The sequence below is a fragment of the Muscardinus avellanarius genome (assembly GCF_963383645.1).
Source record: "Muscardinus avellanarius genome assembly, chromosome: 8".
Lineage (NCBI taxonomy): Eukaryota > Metazoa > Chordata > Mammalia > Rodentia > Gliridae > Muscardinus > Muscardinus avellanarius.
The window spans coordinates 118580589-118603231 of record NC_137794.1 but is presented as its reverse complement, the minus strand read 5'-3'; the positions used below and the strand labels follow the sequence as shown (position 1 = coordinate 118603231).

Here is a 22643-nt window from a genome sequence, read left to right as displayed (position 1 = left end):
CCTGATTTTTCGGTGGTGGTACTGAAGGTGGAATCCAGAGGCTTTCTACCTCCGGGCTACACTCCCAGACCTATTTTATATTTTATTTAGAAACAGGGTCTCACTAAGTTACCAAGAGCCTCACTAAGTAGCTGAAGCTGGCTTTTAACCTGTACGATCCTCCTGTCTCAGCCCCCCAAGCGCAGGGATTACAAGCGTGCACCACCACGCCCGGCTCTGATTATTCTTTTAAACACACACACACACACACACACACACACACACACACACACACACACAGATTCTTGGTGTAAAGAAAGTATAAGCCGGGCAAAGTGGTACACACTTGTAATCTTAGTACTTAGGAAACAGGAGAATCTTAGGTTCAAAGCCAGACTTGGCAGCTTTAGGGCTTTCGCAACTTAGTGAGACTCTTTTCCCAAGTAAGAAATGCCTCCTGGGTTCAATCCCCAGTAACCTCCCCCCCAAAAAGCTAGACAGTGAGAGGCTCTATAAGCTAAATGGCCAGTAGATATGAAAAGAAAAATATGGAGGGAAAGATTAAGGTCTGAGACAGACATAAAAACTATTTCTTAAATGGAAGACTAACCCTATTAGGGTCTAGGATAAGAATATGGCTGGACAGTGGCTCAGGGCCTGGCCATCCACCTCTGATTCATACCATTCCTGTATATTATCATATTTTATAGCTCTTTAGATTTTTTTTTTCTTTTTTGTGGTACTGAGGGTGGAACCCAGAGGCTTTCTACCTCCGAGCTATACTCCCAGACCTATTTTAATATTTTATTTGGAAACAGGATCTCACTAAGTTGCTGAGAGCCTAAGTAGCTGAGGCTGGCTTCGAACCTGTGCTATCCTCCTGTCTCAGCCTCTCAAGCGCAGGGATTACAAGCGTGCGCCACCACACCTGGTTGCTCTTAAGATTTTTAAAGTTTTATATATTAAAGTCCCAGCCACTGAGATAAATAAATACTGGAAAGAAAAAGGGGATTGAACCCAGAGGCATTCTACCTCCAAGCTATACCCCCAGCTTGATTTTCTTATTTGGAATAGGGTTTCACTAGGTTGCTGAGAGTCTCACTAAACTGGTAAGGCTGGGTATGAACCTGCAGTCCTCCTGTCTCAGCCTCCCAAGTACTGGGATTACACACATATGCCACCACACCTATCTACAGCTAGAACCTTGAATGAAAGCAACTAGAGTCAACAGCAGTACTAAGAATTCAGCAAACAGATTGGGAGTAATACAATAACAGTACTTCAAAGTATTGCGAAGAAATTCCATTAAAACAACAGAAACCAGCCGGGCATGGCGGTGCATGCTTGTAATCCCAATATTTGGGAGGCTGAGACAGGAGGATCAAACAGGTTTGAAGCCAGCCTCAGCTATTTAGTGAGGCTCTCAGCAACTTAGACCCTATTTCCAAATAAAGTATAAAATAGGTCTGAGAGTGTGGCCCAGAGGTAGAAAGTCCCTGGGTTCCATCCCCAGTACCACAAAAAACAAACAAAATACAGAAACATTTAAGAAATTGAGGAATGCTTAAGAAATGCAAAAGCCTGCGTGAAGAAATTATAAAACTTTACTGGGGGACATAGGATTGAGGACCTTACAGAGAAAAACACTCCTTTTTTGGTCAGAAACAATATTGCAGTGGTCTCTCTTTCCAAATAACATTACCAATGACTGTGAAAGAAAAGAATTGGTGGCACATACCTGTGATCCCAGCATTTGAGAGGGTGAAAGAGAAAGATCATACCTCTGCAATATGGCAAGAAGCCTGTTTCAAAATTTAAAAAAGGAGCCAGATGTGGTGGCACATGCTTGTTATCCCAGCATCTGGGATCACAGTTTGTGGACAGCCTTAGCTGCTACTCTGCAACTCAGTGAGATCCTGTTTCAAAAAATAAAGACTAAAAAATAGGGCCGGGGATGTAGCTCGGAGGTGGAATGCCCCTAGGTTCCATCCCCAATACTGGAAAAAAAAAAAAAAAAAGTCCCAACAGGAAAGTGGCAGTGTGTGACCAGGGCACTAGCTCTCTGAAGGCTAAGGCTAAGGCCCTGTGTTGTCCTTTATTAGCTGCACAACCTCAGGAAGTGGGCTGAATCTCCTCACATCTGAAAGTGAAAAACTTAATGGAAGCTTCATGAGGATCCCAGGTCCTGCATGAAGAGCACCTGGGATCAAGAGCTCTCACAGCACTACCAGCTGACACAACAACCACGAAGCTCTGATCAAGACAGAAGACAAGCAAACACCACAACAGCTTCAGCCGTCATACTTAAAATAGTTTCCTGTTGATTCAACAGTATGATCACATGAAGAGCAGGGTATCATTAATGACAACAATCTCACATTTTATAAACTGCATTTATTGTACAGAGTACTCTGAAGAAATAAAAATATGTACAGCCATTTGTTCTCATTAATACATCTATTCTGTCCTGCAATACTGGAAAGGCGGAATGTGTCTGGCACAAAAATAACCCCTAAAACTTACAAATTAGAAAAACAACACTTTTTAAAAAGATTTTTTACTTTTCTGGTAGAAATATAAAAACTGGTTTACGGGGGAAAAATTAAAATGAGTCCAATTGTACAGGTGGCTTTAACACTTAAATTTTTTTTGTCCCTTAAACCAACCAACAGAGTTGTCAACAGCAGTACTTAAAGTCTAAATATAAATAAGTGGGCAGCGCTGCCCAAATAGCAGCATGGTAGGAGTCACTCACAGTGATGCTGCGGGGTGTTCTCAGTGCAGAACAAATGGCCCTTCCTGGCGTCCCGCGGGACCTTGAAGGCAGAGTGCTGCCTGATGGTGGATGGGTCCCAGCTAGGCAGTGTCTTCTTAGAACACCACCAGTCAAGGTACCAAAGCTGATTTGTTTAAAAATGGGGAGGGGGGGCAGAGTGATGACAGTCACTACGCCGTCTTCCGGAACCCCTTTAGAATGGGGTAGATGTTCTCAAATGCTTCATATATTTCCGCTCTGACTTTAGCACCTACAAAGACACGTGGAGCAGAGCTGAGTGTAAGGCTGGCATTTCTTAGCATAGTAAGAAAGTAAAATCATCTCAACACTGCAAGACAGTTTTCTCCACACCCAGGTAGGTTAGCTGACATAGGCACCAAGACATTACTGGTAGAGACCCTTGTTATAACCCTAGTTTTCTGAGCTACAGCCCCAGCCCTATTTTTTATTCCATATTTTGAAACAGGGCCTCACTACGTAGCTGAGACTGGCCACTGACGGGTGATCCTCCTACCTCTGCCTCCTGAATGCTGGGATTACAAGCGTGCGCCACCACACCTGGCTCTAGTTTTAGTTTTTATTTATTTATTTATTTTGCAATGCTGGGGCATTCTGCCTCTGAGCTACACCCCCAGTCCTATTTTTTTATATTATTTTGAAACAAGGTCTCACTGCGTTGCAGAAGACCTCATTAAGTAGCTGAGGCTGTCCACGAACCACGATCCTCCTGTCTCAGCCTCCCAAATGCTGGGATTACAAGTGTGTGCCACCATGCCCAGCTTCTAGTTTTATTTTTAAAACAGTATTGTATTAAAATGACTTCTTAAATTATAAAGACAATGAACATAATTGACTCCAGTTTCCCCTCCCAGCTTGTATGGCACACAGTCCTGCACTAGGATCCCAGCTAAGACATAACCCAGTGAGGCAGCAGAGAGAACAATGGAACCTTCTTTTCTCAATTGCCTGCACCTAAGCTCTTTGAATCTTCACTTGTTTCAAAATGGCATTGACAACAAACCCTAAGCTTCAGAGGGCAGATTGCAACAGAAAATACCACATCAGTATACCTCTCCCACCCCACTGCCATGCTCAGGCATGCTCAAGCTGAAAATTACTCTTCTGCTCCTACTTTTTCCCTCCAGAGGGTCGGTTTCTCACCAGGGTTAGGGTGGGAGAAAAAAAGAAAAAGGGGTAAGGCCTTTGTATACAGTTGTCAGCCAACTGTCCAACAATGTTTCTTTTCAGGACTTAGGAACTGTCATCCTTAAATTTTACAGATTTGCTGGGCGTGGTGGCACACACTTGTAATCCCAACATTTAGGAGGCTGAGACAGGAGGATAGCGCCAGCCTCAACTACATAGTGAGGCCCTCTGCAACTCAGCGAGACCCTGTTTCAAAAAAAAGTAATAAAAAATAGGGCTGGGGATGTCACTTGGAGGTAGAATGCCCCTGGGTTCTATCCTCAGTGCCCCCCCCCCCCAAAAATAGAGATCTCATATACTACTTCCCATTATGACTTACCTGTTAATACAACTTTTCCAGAAACAAAAATAAGGAGAACAATTCTGGGTTTGATCATTCTGTAGATTAATCCAGGAAATAACTCTGGCTCATAACTAGAGGGAAAATGGCAAAAACAAGCTTAGCAACTGTGAACTTCCCATGTTTTTTTAGATAAAATGAGGACCTATACGAGAGCAATACCAGGTGTGGTGGCACATGCTTATAACCCCAGCATTTGAGAGGCTGAGACAGGAGGATCGCAGTTTGCGGGCAGCCTCAGCTACTTACGCCCTTTGCAACTCAGTGAGAGACCTGTTTCAAATTAAAGGATAAAAACCAGGGCTGGGGGTGTAGCTCAGAGGTAGAATGCCCCTGGGCTCCATCCCCAGTACGGTAAAAATAAATAGAGCCGGACGTGGTGGCACACACTTATAATCCCTGCGCTTGGGAGGCTGAGACAGGAGGATTGCGTAGTTTCGAAGCCAGCCTCAGCTACTTAGTGAGGCTCTCAGCAACTTAGTGAGACCCTGTTTCCAAATAAAATATAAAATGGGTCTGGGAGTATAGCCCAGAAGTAGAAAGCCTCTGGGTTCCATCCTCAGTACCACCAAAAAAATAGAGAGAGAGAGAGAGAGAGATAAATAAAGTGTCAAGCACAGGGCTCTGGATCAGCAAGGAGTCTGGCCACACTAGGCTGACTCATTGCCCACACTCGAGGGCTGTAGCTACCACCAGTTCCTCCTGGTACTGGCAGTCTCTATGGAATCTGGATCTTCTGAGGTTAGGGTAATGAGATGTGCACATCTGTCCTCTGGTCCACGTCCAGATTCGCTCCGGAAAAGTGAGCGCCTACACATGTACTTCTAAAGCTGTGACAGCTTGCCTTTTGAGCGTCATCTCACCTCCTTAAGCTGAAATACTATCCAGCCGTCAGCTTTGGCCAGGAGATTTAGCCAGTGATACACTAGATGCTAAGCTGAGAAGGAACTTACTCCCAAGGATGCTGCATGCTGGATGGACTAACCTAGTTTCCCACATCTGTCTCTGTGTGTCTACATATTTGACCTAGAGGAAAAAATGAGGAGAATCTGAGGAAGAGTGGCATGGGAGTGTGCCACATGTGAGAGGGGCATGTGCAACCCTGGGGCAAGATGGGCATGATGCGCTGATGTGTCTACACAGAGAGCAGAGGTGGTGATAGGCTGCCATATGAGCCCAAACCAATAAATGAAGGGAGAGCAGTAAAATAACATTCCTACCCCTCAACTTCACGCTGTGCTGATATTGATGCAGAGATTCAAACTGGAGGAAAAGGTGATGTGGAGATTGCTGTTCGATTCATGCAATTAAAATGTATTTGCTCAGCCACAAAATGATAAGCACATGTAAGTGGAGCACAATTACTTCCCATAGAGGGCAGTCAGGGTGTCCCTAAGTGATGTGGGAAGTGAGACTGGTGAGGACAGCAGGAAAAGTCCAATACAAACAATTTTTTAATATATCCTGTGTTTACATACTAAGTATTCTGCACGTGTTTTATACAGAACTGTGTTCAAGTAAATTATAAGTGAATTACTGCCTGACTGGGCATAGTGGCACATACCTATAGTCTCAGTACTTGCAGGATTGAGGCCAGCCTGAGAAACTTAGTGAGACCTTCATCAACTTAGTGAAACCTGTTTCAAAATAGATGTGTAATTAAAAAGTGAACTATTGAGCCGGGCGTGGTGGCGCACGCTTGTAATCCCAGCATTTGGGAAGCTGAGATGGGAGGTTCTCAGAGAGCCTCAGCTACTTAGTGAGGCTCTTTGCAACTCAGTGATACCCTGTTTCAAAATAAAGAATAAAAAATAGGGCAGGGGGTGTGGCTTGGAGGCCAAATACCCTTGGGTTCCATCCCCAAACATGCCCCCCTCCCAAAAAAAGTAAACTATTGCCATTGCCAAAGTAACCCCAGCCCATTATGACTTACCTACTGAACTGCTGGTGGGTTAGCACAAGGCCTTCCAACCTTATGGGGAACTTCACATCACAGCTACCCACCATGTTCTGAATCTTGAAGTCTAAGAACTTAGCTGGAAAACCCAACTTCTGCACAACTCTGGCATATTTTCTTGCTGCTAGTCTGGACTGTTCTTCACTGGAGAAAGGGGAAAAGTGAGTTATTTGTATTGAAGTCAGATGAAATAATTTAGATAAATAACAGTAAGTCCAAATTAGAAAACTTAGAATGTAAACTGACCAATCTCCTTCCAATAGGAGAAAAGATTAACACACATTAACAATTTTGTTATAAAGTATTCTTGTGTTCTTAACAGAAAACGGCAGGCCGACCAAAATGACCAGCCTCACACTCGGTTTATTAAAAGCTCTGGGTTTTAGGGATGGGAGCATAGACTCATCACTGCCATTGCTGCTATTCCTTCATTCTGGCCTGTCAATTTCTACTTACCTTGATAGGAAAATCCTGATGAGATTCATTATTGAAGATGTGCACACAAATCCTATCATCCCTTATCCATTCTTATAATATCACTGTTGGATAACACTATGACTGAACATCTGAAAGCGTGTGCAAGAAAAGCAGAATGCAGACAGACCACAAAACACGACTCAAGGGTGAGGGGGTTAGGAACAACAGAAGTAACTACACCTGGATGGAGGACGTCCACCCAGGAAGAGAAATGTATTTGTGGTACCTGTTCTTGATTAAAAAAAAAAAAAGTCCCTCAACTGGATATTCAACATTCAGTCAACAGATGCTCTAGGACAAAGGGCTAGAAATTGAATAAAGTCAGTCTTGGGGAAGAAACAAACAATGGCATCCACTGATAAACCAAAAGTTCCTGAAGTTCCATCCAGGGAAAAACAAGAGGCTTCTCACCAGCAGGTTCTGCAGCATGTTGCAGCCAAGGAGGAGATGCCAGGGACAGAGCTGCACACAGGCTGAAAACTCATGTCCATACTAATGGCCTTCCCTCCCCCTTTTTTTTTTGGCGGGTCTGGGGATGGAACCCAGGGGCATTCGACCTCCAAGTTACACCCTCTGCCCTGTTTTTTATTCTTCTTCTTTTTTTTTTTTTTTTGGTGATACTAGGGGTGGAACCCAGAGGCTTTCTACCTCTGGGCTATACTCCCAGACCTTTTTTATATTTTATTTGGAAACAGGGTCTCACTAAGTTGCTGAAAGCCTCACTAAGTAGCTGAGGCTGGCTTCGAACCCGTGCGATCCTCCTGTCTCAGCCTCCCAAGCACGGGGATTACAAGCATGTGCCACCACGCCCAGCTCTGTATTTTATTCTTTTTTTTTTTTTTTGTGGGTCTGGGGGTGGAACCCAGGGGCATTTGACCTCCGAGCTACACCCCCTGCCCTATTTTTTATTCTTTATTTTGAAACCGGGTCTCACTGAGTTACGGAGGGCCTCACTAAGTAGCTGAGGCTGTCCCTGAACCGCGATCCTCTGGTCTCAGCCTCCCGAATGCTGGGATTACAAGCGTGCACCACCATGCCCGGCTTGTTTTTTATTCTTTATTTTGAAACAGGGTCTCACTAAGTTGCAGAGAGCCTCACTAAGTAGCTGAGGCAATCCCCGAACAAATGCAATCCTCTGGTCTCAGCCTCCTGAATGCTGGGATTACAAGCGTGCACCATCACACCCAGTTGGCCTTCCCTTCTTAAAAAGCATTTTTTTTTTGAAGATTTAAAGAAGTTTATTAAAAAGATAGAAATACAAAAAATAGAAATACAGAAAATAGTTACAGCCCCATGCCAAAATGGCATGAGAGGGGAGGGTGGCCCTGGCCAACTCACCACTCCCCTTAAAAAACATTTTTAAAATTCAGAATAAGAAGCCGGGTGTGGTGGCACACGCTTGTAATCCCCGTGCTTGGGAGGCTGAGACAGGAGGATCGCACGGGTTCAAAGCCAGCCTCAGCTACTTAGTGAGACCCTGTTTCCAAATAATATATAAAAAAGGTCTGGGAGTATAGCCCGGAGGTAGAAAGCCTCTGGGTTCCACCCCCAGTACCACCAAAAAACAAAAACAAAAACAAAACAAAACAAAAAAAATTAGAATAAGGGCCAGGTGTGGTGGCGCACGCTTGTAATCCCCGCGCTTGGGAGGTAGAGACAAGAGGATCACGCAGGTTCGAAGCCAGCCTCACTGGCTTAAGAGACCCTGTTTCCAAATAAAAAAGTATAAAATAGGTCTAGGAGTGTAACCCTGAGGTAGTAGGGCTTCCAGGAACCCAGTACCACAAAAAAAAAATAATAATAAAATAAAATAAAATAAAATAAAAAATCAGAATAAGCAAAACATCCAGTCCTCTATGTGTTGACATCAGCAATTGCCAATTGCAATCTAGTCTTTTATTTTTAAAATTTTAGTTCACCATGCTAATACTACTGATCTTTCTTTTGGCCTATAAAAAATTTTCAACTTATACCAAGTATGTGGGCTCTGTCAACCCAGGTTTAAAACAGTCTGGAACCAAGGAACCAATACTGAGAAAGAATCACTCCAAACGGATGTAAAATACAAGCAGTGTCACTTCAAAATAGAAGTGCATTACTGAGGATCTATATAACTCAAGCACTCAATTAAAACAAGTTCCAGTGAGGGGCAGCCTGTGTCTGTGGCCCACATGCAGCAGTATGCCCACTGCTATACTGCCAGACCCAGCAAGGTCTGAAATGCCTCACGTCATCTTTAGCATTTTGAGACTCAATATTTCTTCAAGAATTTGTTATATAATTCTTCCCTTTTTGTGTGTGTGTGGTCCTGGAGATGGAACCCAGGTGCCTTCTACCTCCAGTACACATCCTCAGATCTATTTTTTTATGTTTTATATGGAAACAGGGCCTCACTAAGTTGCTAAGAGCTTCACTAAGCTGCTGAGGCTGGCTTTGAACCTGTGATCCTCCTGTCTCAGCCTCCCAAGTACTGGGATTATAAACATGCACCACCACCCATGGCTTGTTATATAATTCTTTACAGTTTTTTTTTTTTTGGGGGGGGGGCAGTACTGGGGGTAGAACCCAGGGGCATTCTACCTCCAAGCTATACCCCTAGCCCTATTTTTTCTTTATTTTTAAAACAGGGTCTCACTAAATTGTAGAGTACCTAAGTAGCTAAGGCCAGCAGGGAACCAGTGATCCTCCTGGTTCAGCCTCCCAAGTGCTGGGATTTCAAACTTCTTTACATTTTATTAATGGTTTGATGTTATATCACACATAAAATACAACTAAACTATATCGATAAACACTATATGTCTAAAACTCATTAATGATTCTAAGGAAGTTAAATCCATACTGTCTGAAGTGATGGGAACCAACCACTTCAATAATAACATGTCACAGTATACCTGAATAGCTAAGAAACCACAAGATGCCCCCATTTCCTTAACACACAGCCCAGAAGATGGATGCCTCACTACCTCTTGGCTCCTGTGCACACCATTTTTCCAGAACTGAAAATCAGTGCTGTGGTCCGTGGCTCCCTTATTCTCATGATCACAGCAGCAAACCTCTGAAAAGGTCAAAGAGAAGCATTAATGAGGTCAGCCAACTTCTGGTTTTCATCATGAGAACTAGAAAGTACAAAGAACATCATAACTAAATGGTAGAACCTGGTACATACATTTATCCAAATTTCTGTCCTGTATTCCCATCAGGATTCTCTTACATCACATGTATCAAGGGAACAGCAACAAATTAGCCAAGTGTGACTAAGTTATACAAGGCTGGCTTGAACCTGTGTGGTCCTCCTGTCTCAGCATCCCAAGCGTGCATGCGTGCGCCACCATGCCGGCTCTTATTATTCAATTTTAACAATGATTAACTCTTGGCCAAATAGCATAAATAATGGCATTCCATCTATGTGGTCAATGACATAATAAATGCGGCCCAGCTTCATGTGGCCCACCTCATGATTAAGTTACCCCAGGGAATCACACATAGCAGATACTCAATAAAATACAAATTGATCGAAGTTATTCTATTAACTCAATATAAAAAAAATGCATATTGTACACCAGATCCTCATTTTGATGTCAAGAAACTTAGGCACAACACAAACTTTCTGACACAGGAACTATGAGAAGAAACTTCCAGTTTTACGATATGGTTTGAAAACATAAAAACAGTTCTGACCTTGGGATTATACTCAGCATTTCGGGCACGAAGTGCAATGGTCTTTAGGTCAAGTTTACATCCAAGATTCACTGTGGATACAATATTTCTGCAAGAAATTTGAAAAGAAATTGTGATGAATTATTTAGCTGTTATACATGAAGTATTAAATGCTGATCTAGGAGTCTGATTCTTCCACTTGGCTTTAACTTTTAAAATCTGCTAATGATGCTGGGCATGGTGGCGCATGCTTGTAATCCCAACATTCGGGAGGCTGAGACTGGAGAATGGAGGCCAAGACTGGAGGATTGCAGTTCATGGACAGTATCAGCTTAGTGAGGCCCTCCTCAACTTAGTGAAACCTTGTTTCAAAAATAGAGAACAAGCCAGGCATGGTGGTGCACACTTGTAATCCTCATGCTTGGGAGGCTGAGACAGGAGGATCACATGGGTTTGAAGCCAGCCTCAGCTACTTAGTATGGCTCTCAGCAACTTAGTGAGACCCTGTTTCCAATAAAATATAAAATAGGTCTGAGAGTATAGCCCGGAGGTAGAAAGCCTCTGGGTTCTACCCCTAGTACCACCAAAATAAATAATAAATTAAATTAAATAAATAAAAAATAGGCCTACGTTGTAGCTTGGAGGTAGAATGGCCCTGAGTTCTATTGCCATTACCATAAAAATAAATAAAATAAAATAAAATAAAATCTGATGTTTGTGAAGTACTTAACAAATACCACACCATGTATCTCACAAAGATTACCACACCTAGCACTCCCAATGTACTATGTGCTATTAACTACTAATATTACCACATTCAGACACTTTGTGAGGCTTCCAGGGGTGTTCTTAGGATGCATATGGTTCCCAATGGCAGGGCCAAAACCTGGGTCTGCCTCCAGAGCCATAACCTGAGTCTTCACTTGACCCTGGGCTCTTGTCCCTGAGGTCTGAAATACAATTAACACCAGCTCACTCCTAAAAGTTACCATATATAAACCAGGCGTTGTGGCCCACACTTGTAATCCCAGCATTTGGGAGGCTGAGACAGGAGGATTGCGGTTCGAGAACAGCCTCAGCTACTTAGTGAGCCCCTTTGCAACTCAGTGAGATCCTGTTTCAAAATAAATTTAAAAACAGGGCTGGGGGTGTAGCTCAGAGGTAGAATGCTCCTGGGTTCTATTCCCAGTATTGAAAAAAAAAAAGTTACCATATATACCATATATAATAGAAAATAGGCAGACAGAAACTTTCTCAGTCCTTTCACAATAAGTTAACTTTGAAAGAACAAAATTTGCTTTCTTTAGCAAAAGAAAAAAGTCTGCTTTTTTTTTTGGCCAGGCGTGGTGGCACATGCTTGTAATCCCAGCATTCAGGAGGCTAAGACAGAAGGATCGCAGTTCACAGACAGCCTTAACTACTTAGTGAGGCCCTCCACAACTTAGTGAGACTCTGTTTCAAAATAAAAATAAAAAATTAGGGCAGGGGGTGTAGCCTGGAGGTAGAATGCCCCTGGGTTCCACCCCCAGACTCGCAAATAAAACAAAACAAAACAAAACCTACTTTTTCTTCTAATTAGCCTCAGTATATCAGGATAAATAGCATTATCATAAGCATCTGGGCTTAGAGGACCCTTTTCATTCTTTAGTGTTTTTGAATCATTTCATGAATAACTTATACAAGAACATATAGTGGAAAACTTTAATAAAAGCCAGGCATGGTGATGCACGCTTATAATCCCAGTACTTGGGAGGCTGAAAAAGGAGGATCTGGTTTGCAAACAGCCTCAGCTACTTAGTGAGGCCCTCTGCAATTTAGTGAGACCCTGTTTCAAAATAAAGAATAAAAAATAGGACTGGGGGGTAGCTCAGAGGTAAATGCCCCTGGGTTCTATCCTCAGTACTACAAAAATAAAATGGAACAAACAAACAAACAAACAAACAAATAAATAAATAGAAATTGTGTGGGGTTACAAAGAACTAGAGAAGGAATATTTGAGGCCTTGGATGGTAGTCAGGATCTCTGATTACACACCACTTACCTCCAAAAATGACCAGAGATGGATTACAAATGACAACCAACTATATAACACGATAATTAAGTGAAAACAGGAAACACCAAGTCTAAACAGAGTAGGAAAGGAGGAAAGAAGCCCAATGACATGTCATGATTACAAATAACCCTTAATTTGGCCATGAGGTTCCTAGAAATAAAAGCTATATACTGCTCATTGACTGGTATCTGGAAATATCTGCTGGTTTTTTTAGGAAGAAAGTTTTTTCTGAACCACCCACCCTGTTACATGTAGGCCCTACTTCATTTAAGTAGAAAACCTCATTTAGGACAAAAAAAAAGCTCTTCACCTTAAGGAAAGGAAACAGATCTTCAAAGATTTGTATGTATCCCTCACAGTAGAAACAAAGGAAACCAGGAACACCGTGTTCCAACTGTGACTGGCCCCATAGAACATCAGCCTGTGCCAGCAAATCACTGCAGGGAAATATCCCTAACAGCAATGCACCAGCTTGAACACTAGGGGCTCTTATATCAGGAGAAAGCCTGGTATCACCACTGTGCTGCTCTCTTGTGTAAAATGACCCACACCCACACCCACACCCCAAGGCAGACACCATAGCTCCAGGCCCCTCTGGCACAGGGAAGAGACGCCAATATCAGTACTCACTGCAGCTGCGGCACAATCCCAGAGCTCTCAGAGGCTGGTGTGGCAGGGGTGATGGGCGTCATGGGGGTCATGGGGGACGGGTACAGGGGCGTAGTGCCCGGCAAGGGTGCAGTCGTAAGAGTCTGTGAGTGGAAGAGCTGTGGGGCCTGCCCAGAGGCCCCCTGTGCTGTCTGCTGAGGTGCCGATTGTTGAGCTGCTGCTGCAACGGCCACTGCCTGCTGCTGCTGTTGCTGCTGCTGCTGCTGCTGTTGCTGCTGTTGCTGTTGTTGCTGCTGCTGCTGCTGCCTTTGTTGCTCTTCCAAAATAGACAGGCTATTGGTATTCTGAATGGGCTGTGGTGTAAGCCCCGTGCCATAAGGCATCATTGGACTAAAGATGGGAATTCCGGGGGTCATGGCACTCTGTGGAAAGCAAGGAGAACAGGTAAGAGTGCTGGCATTGAGCATCTCTGGCCCTTGCCTGGGGGAACAGCAGGTGAGGTGTGTAAGGAACATATTTTCTGAGTATAGCGGGTTATGAAATGTTTTTTAGGTAAGAACCTGCTTGTCTTTGACACATCACTTTCTTCTTTAATACTTAACACAGTACATGAGGGGTTAGGATTTGGAATGCAACTACTACTTCTTACATGAACCTTTCAAGCAAGTTTAGCAGATAATAATGGTCTAAAATGATTAGGAGTATGCTAACTGGAGTGACCACATGTTGCTGTGGTCAGCTACAGTACAGCCTTCCACCCTCAAAGCATCTGTCCTAGTGTGAATGACTACCTATACAGTCACCCTAGGCCTGTCCACACGACAGCCACATAGAAAACACCGAAGTGGTCTTCAACCAACCATAGTGACGATTATTAGACTACTGCTCAAAAAGGTTGTTTGTTTGCTCTTCCAAAAGCATAAATCAACAAATCTATCAAATAATATAATGTTCTATAATACTTCCAAACTTTTGTAGATGTTGTTATATTTATTAATTTATCTAAGTCTCACAGGAGCCCTTTTAGGAAAGAGAAACAGCTATTCTTCCCATGTAAAGATAAAAAATTAGTGCCCAGATAAAACATTTACCCAGAAACATAAGTCTCACTAGCAGATGTCCTGACACTAAGCCCAATGTTTCCCTGAGACAATACTCCATGGAGCCCACAGAGGCTCAGAGCAACTTTGTAAGTCTCCTAACAGCATGTGCAACAGTTTTGTGTCTATTTTCTGTAAAGAGGGGCCACAGCTTTCATTAAATTCTCAAATGCATGTAAGATCCAAAAAGGAACCATGATTTTTTTTCCTCATGTCCATCACTTTGTTGGGAGGAAGTATAAGATAAATATGTCTAAAACATTTATGCTTTTTCACCAACTTAGCAGCAGGAAAAATACAAGAGGAGGGCAAAATCTACATCATGGACTTAATGGTCCAGCTGTCACTCTATTTCAACTATCGCTTATTTCCATAAAATATTTGTTTGAGTTGGGTGTGGTGGCACACATGTATAATCCCAGCATTTGGGAGGCTGAGACAGGAGGACAGCTTCAGCTACTTAGTGAGGCCCTTTGCTACTCAGTAAGACCCTATTTCAAAATAAAGAATAAAATATAGGGCTGGGGGTGTAGCTTGGAGGCAGAATGTCCACGGATTCCATTCCAGTACAGCAAGGAAAAAAAAAAAGAGAGAAAAAAGAAAATAGACGTAAAGGATGTTTTAGAAATGAAGATATGTAATTGGTCGATAAACACTTGACAAAGCACTCAGGATTATCAGTCATCAGGAAAATAGAAATTAAAAAAACAATACTACTAAAAAAAAAAAAAAACAAAAGTTTTTTTGGAGACAAGTAAAACATCTAACAGCCCAAAAGGCCAGTGAGAAAGTGGAACAACTAGAACCCTTCCCACTGCTGCTGAGCTCCAAAATGGTATGGCCACTTTGGCTAATAATCTGGTGGTGGTTTTGCCTTGTTTTTGTTACTTATAAAGTTAAACAAATGCAGCCGGGCGTGGTGGCGCACGCTTGTAATCCCTGCGCTTGGGAGTCTGAGACAGGAGGATTACACAGGTTCGGAGCCAGCCTCAGCTACTTAGTGAGGCTCTCAGAACATAGTGAGACCCTGTTTCCAAATAAAGTCTAAAAAATTGGTCTGGGAGTATAGCCCGGAGGTAGAAAGCCCCTGGGTTTCACCCCCAGTACTGAAAAAAGAAAAGTTAAACAAATGCTTACATTGACCTAGTATAAGTATTTACCCAAGATAAATAAAAACACAGTGTACACAAATGTTTACAGTATCTTTATTTATAATAGCCCTAAGCTGAAAACAAAGAAAACTGGAGAATGCATACAGGATGATACAGTCATACAAAGGGGCACTATCTGGCAGTCAAAAGAAATTATCTACTGATTATATAAATTGTATCTCACAATAGAAGTAATTAAATTTTTGAAAAGCTGATATGTGACTTAGAATTTTTAACTTAAAAATGAAAGTTGAAACTAGAAAATAATTTGATGGTGACTTTCAAAGACAAAGACCCCATAATCATTTGCAACATTTTTATAAGTGTTTATCAAAAGATTGTGTGTTAAACAGAAATATATAAGTTAGCTTCCAAACTCCCCAAGTAAAACACTATCACATCTATTAAAGCCTAACAGAATGCTTCACAAAACAAGGAAATCTTCAAAACGGTAAAAATCTACTTTCAGTAGCAGATGTCCAACAGCCCTCCCTTTCCTTTGTGCAGGCTCGTGCGGTGTGCAAGACTGCCCTCCCATCACTCCCTCCTGCTCCATTACCTGGGGGGAGGCCAAGCCCTGAGCGTAAGGGGGTAGGCTGTTGTTCTGATCCATGGTGCTCACGTTCTTCAGTACTCAGTCTTTTCCTGGAGCATTCCCAGCACACTCTTCTAAGCAACTTTCTCCGTTCTCTGGGTTATTTTCACACACCAAGAAACAGTGATACGCCCTGAGGAAAAAAAAAATTGGACTTTAATGTGACAGGCAACCTACACAGTCTTATAACCAGTTTTGGGAAAGCTAACACACACACATACACACACACACACACACACACACTCACGCTATCCTCGAATACCTTTTTTTTGCATTATAATCCTAAAATCTATTCTTTCCATGGTTCCTCTGCATGCAGGATAACCAACAAAAAAACAAGCATAGTGGTACACACCTGTAATACCAGTATTTGGGAGACTGAGGCAGAATGATAACAGGTTCAAGGCTACCCTCAGAAATTTAGTGAGACCCTGTTAAAAATTTTAAAAAATTTAAAGCCGGGCATGGTGGAACAAGTCTGTAACCCTAGTACTTGGGAGGCAAAGAGGAAGATCACAAGTTCAAGACTAGTCTCAGCAACTTATCAAGACTCTAAGCAACATTGTGAGATCCTGCCTCAAAAAACAAAAAATATAAAGGGCTGAGGATGTAGCTTGGAGGGAGAATGCCCCAGAATTCAATCCTCAGTACCAATAAATCAATAAGTAAATGAACAACTAAATATAATTTTTAAAATTATATTTTCTTTATTTTGGCTATATCCCCAGCCCTATGGGTATCACGAACTTGATGAGAGTCTCACTACTTGCTGAGGCAGTCCTAAAACCTATGATCTTCCTGTCTCAGCCTTCCAAAAGTACTGGGATTACAGGGATGAACCACCACACCTGGCTATAAAATAAATAAAATTTTAAAAGACCTGAAGGTAGCTGGGTGTGGTGGCGCAGGCTTGTAATCCCCGCACTTGGGAGGCTGAGACAGGAGGATTGCGCAGGTTCAAAGCCAGCCTCGCTGCCTTAATAGACCCAGTTTCCAAATAAAATTGCCAACAAAAACTGTTTTGTTCAATTTATATATTCTGATGATACTAAAAATAGAGGTGTCATGCAGGACTGGTGGGCACACTTGACATCCCAGCACTCGGGAGGCTGATATGGGTGGATCTCGGTCTTGCAGCCAGCCTCAGCTACTTAGTGAGGCCCTCTGCAACTTAGTGAGACCCTGTTTCAAAATAAAGAATGAAAAATAGGACTGGGGGTATAGCTCAGAGGTAGAATGTTCCTGGGTTTCATCCTCAACACCAAAAAAAAAAAAAAAAAAAAAAGTGTCATAACCATCAGTAAAAACTTTTGGCCAGCTGGGCGTGGTGGCGCACGCTTGTAATCCCAGTGCTTGGGAGGCTGAGACAGGAGGATCGCACAGGTTCAAAGCCAGAGGTATAGCCCAGAGGTAGAAAAGCCCCTAGGTTCCATCCCCAGTACTACAAAGTGAGAAGATGAAAAAACTTTTGGCCACCGAGTATGGTGGCGCACACTTGTAATCCCAGCATTTGAAAGGCTAAGGCTAAGACAGGAGGATCGCGGTTCGCAGACAGCCTCAGCTACTTAGTGAAGCTCTCAGCAACTTAGGCCGTTTTCAAATAAAAAATAGAAGAGGTCTGGGGGTATAGCCCAGAGGTAGAAAGCCCATGGGTTTCAACCCCAACATAACACACACACACACACACACACACAGCCCTGGCTGAGTGTAGTAGTGTATATTTGTCATCCCAGTACTTGAGAGGCTGAGACAGGAGGATCAAAGGTGTGGCCAGCCTCAGCCTTAGTGAGGCCCTCTGAAACCCAGTGAGACACTGTTTAAAAAAACAAACAAAAAACAGTGCCAGTGTATGGGGGGGGGTGTAGTTCAGAGATAGAATGCTTCTAGGTTCAATCACCAGTGAAACACACACACACACATACAACAAACAAACAACTTTGGAGAGCCAGGCCTGGTGGAGCATGCCTGCAATACCAGCACTTGAAAGCTGAGACAGAAGGATCATAGATTTGTAGCTGCCAGTCTCAGCAACTTAGTGAAGCCCTCCATACTTAGTGAGACCCTGTTTCAAAGTAAAGAAGTAGGCTAAAAGGAGGCTGAGAAAGGAGGGTCGCAGGTTTGCCCCCAGCCTAGCTACTGAGTGAGGCCCTCTGCAATTTAGTGACTCTGTTTCAAAATAAGATTAAAAAATAGGGCTGGGGGTGTGGCTTGCATTTCTCAAAAATAAATAAATAAGTAAATAAAAGTAAAAAATAAGCATAAAAATAAAATAGGGCTGGGGGCGTAGCTCAGAGGTAGAATATCCCTGGGTTCAATCCTCAATACAAAAAAATACGATAAATAAAAATTTAAAAAACTTTTGGAAGTCAGGCATGGTGGCGCATGCTTGTAATCCCAGCGCTTGGGAGGCTGAGACAGGAGGATCATATCATGCAGGTTCGAAGCCAGCCGTGCTGTCTAAAGAGACCCTGTTTCCAAAAAATATATAAAAAAAATAGGTCTGGGAGTGTACCCCAGAGGTAGAAGGGTTTCCAGGAACCCCAGTACCACCAAAAAAAAAAAAAAAGGTAAATAAAAAACTTTTGGAGAAAAAACACCTAGAAAAAATTACTTCCTAAGCAAACTGTGCTATCAAAGCAAAACATTTACTAATTATTGCATACACAGTATTGTTAGACTAAGTTATGTTTTTTAAATATTCCACTCAATTTTACACCCTTCTCAATGTCTTCATAATGTTATGAAAACACTGAATTAGACCCAATATTCCTTACTGTAATTATTTATGGAGCTCCTACGTGTGTGTGTGTGTGTGTGTGTGTGTGTGTGTGTGTGTAGTACTGGAATTATATCCAGAGGCATTCTACTTCTGAGCTACAACCCTGCCTACCTTACTTTTTATTTTTCTTCTTCTTTTTTTTTTTTTTGTGTGTGTGCCTGAGGATGGAATCCAGGGGCATTTGACTTCCAAGGTACACCCCCTGCCCTATTTTTTATTCTTTATTTTAAAATAGGGTCTCACTGAGTTGCAGAGAGTCTCACTAAGTAGTTGAGGCTGTCCGCAAACTGTGATCCTCTAGTCTCAGCCTCCTGAATGCTGGGATTACAAGGGCGTGCCACCACGCCCGGTTCCTATCTTACTTTTTATTTTGAAACAGGGTCTCACTAAGTTGCCGAGAGTCTGGATAAATTACTAAGGCTGATTTCCCACCTGCAATTCTGTTTAAGCCTCCCAAGCACTGGGATTACAGGCCTGTGACACCAAGAATCCCAATTTCTGAGCTTCTACTTTTTGTGTGTGTGTGGTACTGAGGATGCAACCCAGGGGCATTCTGCCTCTAAGCTAGACCCCCAGCCTGATTTTTTTTATTCTATTATTATTATTATTATTATTATTATTATTATTATTATTGTTGTTATTGTTATTTTGGTGGTACTGGGGTTCCTGGAAGCCCTTCTACCTCCGGGCTACACTCCCAGACCTATTTTTACATTTTTTAAATTTGGAAACAGGGTCTCCTAAGCCAGCACGCGCGGCTGACTTCGAACCTGCGCGATCCTCCTGTCTCTGCCTCCCAAGCGCAGGGATTACAAGCGTGCGCCACCACACCCGGCTTTTATTATTTATTTTGAAACAGGGTCTCACTAAAAGGCCTCACTAAGGAGCTGAGGCTGTCCATGAACCTGGATCCTCCTGTCTCAGCCTCCTAAAATGCTGGGATTACAAGCGTGTGCCACCCACCATGCCTGGTTTAAGCTTTTACTTTAATGAGACTAAAAGAAGCTGATACAACAAAAACAAAAAATTAAATAAAACATTGTATTTTTACCATGCCTGTATCTGGTTTGTTTTAAATTGTCCTTTTTTTGTGTGGGGGTGGTACTGGGGATTGAACCTAGGGCCTTGCATATACTAGGCAAATGTTCTACGGCTGAGTTATATTCCCAGCCCTTTTTTAATTTCAGTTTCTCGCTAAATTATACAGGCTGGCCTGAAACTTAATCCTTCTGCTTCAGCCTCCCAATTAGGATTAGAGGTAGAAAACACTTCCCTGAGCTTAAATCATTATTCATCATTTATTTTTATAGGCCATGCATCTGAAATTACTTTCCAATGAAAGAATCCAGTAAATGCTAAAAAGGTTTTGTTATTTTGTTTTATTTAAAATGCAGAAGTTCAAAATCTGGGACCCACACTTGCTAGGTAAGTGCTCTATTAAGCTTTAAAAGCATTTTAAAAAAATCAGTTCAGATAGACTCAAATCATGAAAACTGATTGAATCAAAACAGGATTGATTAAATGAGTTAACATCAAAATGTGTCCAGTAATATAGTAAGCACAGGACAAATCTTAGCTATTGTATTGCATTTCAAATATTCAGTATCACCTAACAAGATATTCTAAGCCAAGTATGGTGGTATATGCCTATAATCACCAGTATTTGGGAAGCTGAGATAGGAGGATCACAGGTTCAAGACCAGCCTCAGCAACTTAGCCAGACTCTCAGCAAAACAGCGGGACTCTGTTTCAAAATAGAAGGGCTGGGGGCACAGTTCAGAGGTAGAATTCTCTGGGTTCAATCCCCAGTATCGGAGGGGGAGAGCCTTAGTAAACACAATAAAGAGAGACACAAACCTGCTATGATTCTTGAGAGCAACAATAGGTGTGTCTTTGAAATCTCTGTACCTCTGTGCCTGGCATACAGCATGTAATCATGAATGAATGAGCACACTCTTTGGAGTGAGGACAATATAGACTAAAATAAAGCATTCTACAGAGAGGACAGTGTCTTCACAAAGCAGGAACCACCTAATTTGGGTCCACCAAAGCAAGGAGAAATTTGAGAATCAGCACTTCAAGCAAAACAGAAATGAAGCACAAAAGGACAAAGACTGAAAGTGCATGCAGTGTGCAAGTGACAAGTTGGGTGTGATCGTATGGAAGGGCACTGCAAGAGATTAGAGCAGATGCAGGAGAGTCAAAATATCAGATGCTTCAGAGGTTATCACATAAACACTAAGAACAATTACAAGATGTGGGGGGGGGTAAACGGGGGTGGAACCCAGGGGCTCTTCTACCTCCAGGCTATACTCCCAGACCTATTTTAGACATTATTTGGAAACAGGGTCTCACTAAGTTGCTGAGAGCCTCACTCAGTAGCTGAGGCTGGCTTGGAACCTGTGCGATCCTCTTATCTTTGCCTCCCAAGCACTGGGATTACAAGCATGCACACCACGCCCGGCTTCAATTACAGGATTTTGGAGTGCAACATGAGTACATCTATACTGGCACGAGTGTGGTCGTATATGTGAAAGGAGAAAACTGGAGGCCAAAAGTTCCCTTTCGGGGTCATTGTTATAGTTGAGCCAAAAGGTGATGAAGGAATAATTTAAAGCCCCGCAAATGGCTACATGTTTTTCAGAACCTTTGGTGGATCCAGATCATCATCATCATCATCATTTTGCAAACCAAAAGTCTACAGACAGAGTCAGTAGGTTACTTAAGGTTGGGGGCACTGGGCGAGCTATTCAGAGCTGATCCCCCCAGCAAAGGCACAAACCATCGCTCCTCACCTGTATCATAAAACCACACAGCGAGTGCTGCATTAGCTTATCCTTAGAAAGGAGCTGTTCGAAACGCCTTTTTCTTTTAGAAACTGAAGTATCAAGAGGGATATTGGGGGAGGGCGACCGCATTAATTCTGCAGAGCCTTTTAGATAGTTCAGGCATAATCTTTTTCATAAAAGCCTACCCAGAGTTTTAAGACACCATGCTGCCCTGAGCCCTGAGATGGAGACTTGTATAAAGTGGCTTGTGTTTATACCTTAAGCGCTACAGCACTCTAAGTCTCAGACTCCCGACAAGATGCTTCAAAGTTTCAAGCACAACTTTCTATAAAACCGCCCCTGCAGGGAGCAGAGCGGGCAGGCGCAGGCCGGGGAGGCTGCCTTTTGACAAGCAGCGCTGAGGCAGCCTCGCCCTCGGGGCTAGCCGGCCGACCCCCAGCTCTCCGGCCGCCGGCCGCCGCCGCAGCCGCAGCGAGCGGGATAGCGAGGCGGCAGAACCGCCGGTGCGGGCGCGCGGCAACGGCACGGGCGAGAGGAACGTCCCCGCCGGGCCGCGCGCCATTCCGCTCTCTTCCCCGCCGTCGCCTCCGCCCCAGCTATCGTGATGTCTGCCCAGGCCCTCAGAAAGGAGGAAAAGATAAAAGTTACCTGGAGCTACTGCAGAGACGACAACGCTCCCGCGGAAATAAAGTTAAGCCGCAAGCGGCCGAGGTGCCCGCCACAGCTACCCTCCTCGACCCCACAGAGCGCCGGCGCAGGTTGATAATGTCACTTCCGCCAGCTTCTTTTCCGGCTTCAGCGGTAAGGCGCGCCGACGAGGCGGCCATGGAAAGTGTGGTCACTTCCGGTGTCTCTGCAGCGTTGGTCTTAAGGGAAACTAGGGGCGGAGTTTTTCCGCAGTTCCGGGCGAGGCGGACTTGCCCGAACCTTTTCTCATTGGTCCTTGCCAGATGCCGGAACGATAGTGATTTTTAAATGTTGATTTTTTTTTTTTTCCTTTTTCAAGCCAACCAGACGTATTGCCTTTGGCAAGCTAGTGCCTCCACTTCAGTTTCTTGGTGTGTGAAGTTCAGTAATAATAGTACTTGCCTTTAAGAGATGCGAGATTGATAACCAAATGCATGAACTATGCCTAGCACAAGGCAAGCAGGTATTTCTTGCCTTGTTCTCAAGGA

At 43.2% G+C, this 22643-nt stretch overlaps 1 protein-coding gene across 1 annotated transcript; it reads right to left on the bottom strand.

Moving 5' to 3' along the window:
- Positions 1-2925: 2925 nt before the first annotated feature.
- On the bottom strand, positions 2926-15918 carry TBP (TATA-box binding protein; the record flags this gene model as incomplete). The annotated part of the gene is made up of 7 exons (XM_080700177.1): positions 2926-3005; positions 4281-4375; positions 6235-6402; positions 9699-9790; positions 10414-10501; positions 13076-13476; positions 15865-15918. 7 exons carry the CDS (start codon positions 15916-15918, stop codon positions 2926-2928), a joined length of 978 nt encoding a protein of 325 aa, XP_080556303.1.
- Positions 15919-22643: the final 6725 nt, after the last annotated feature.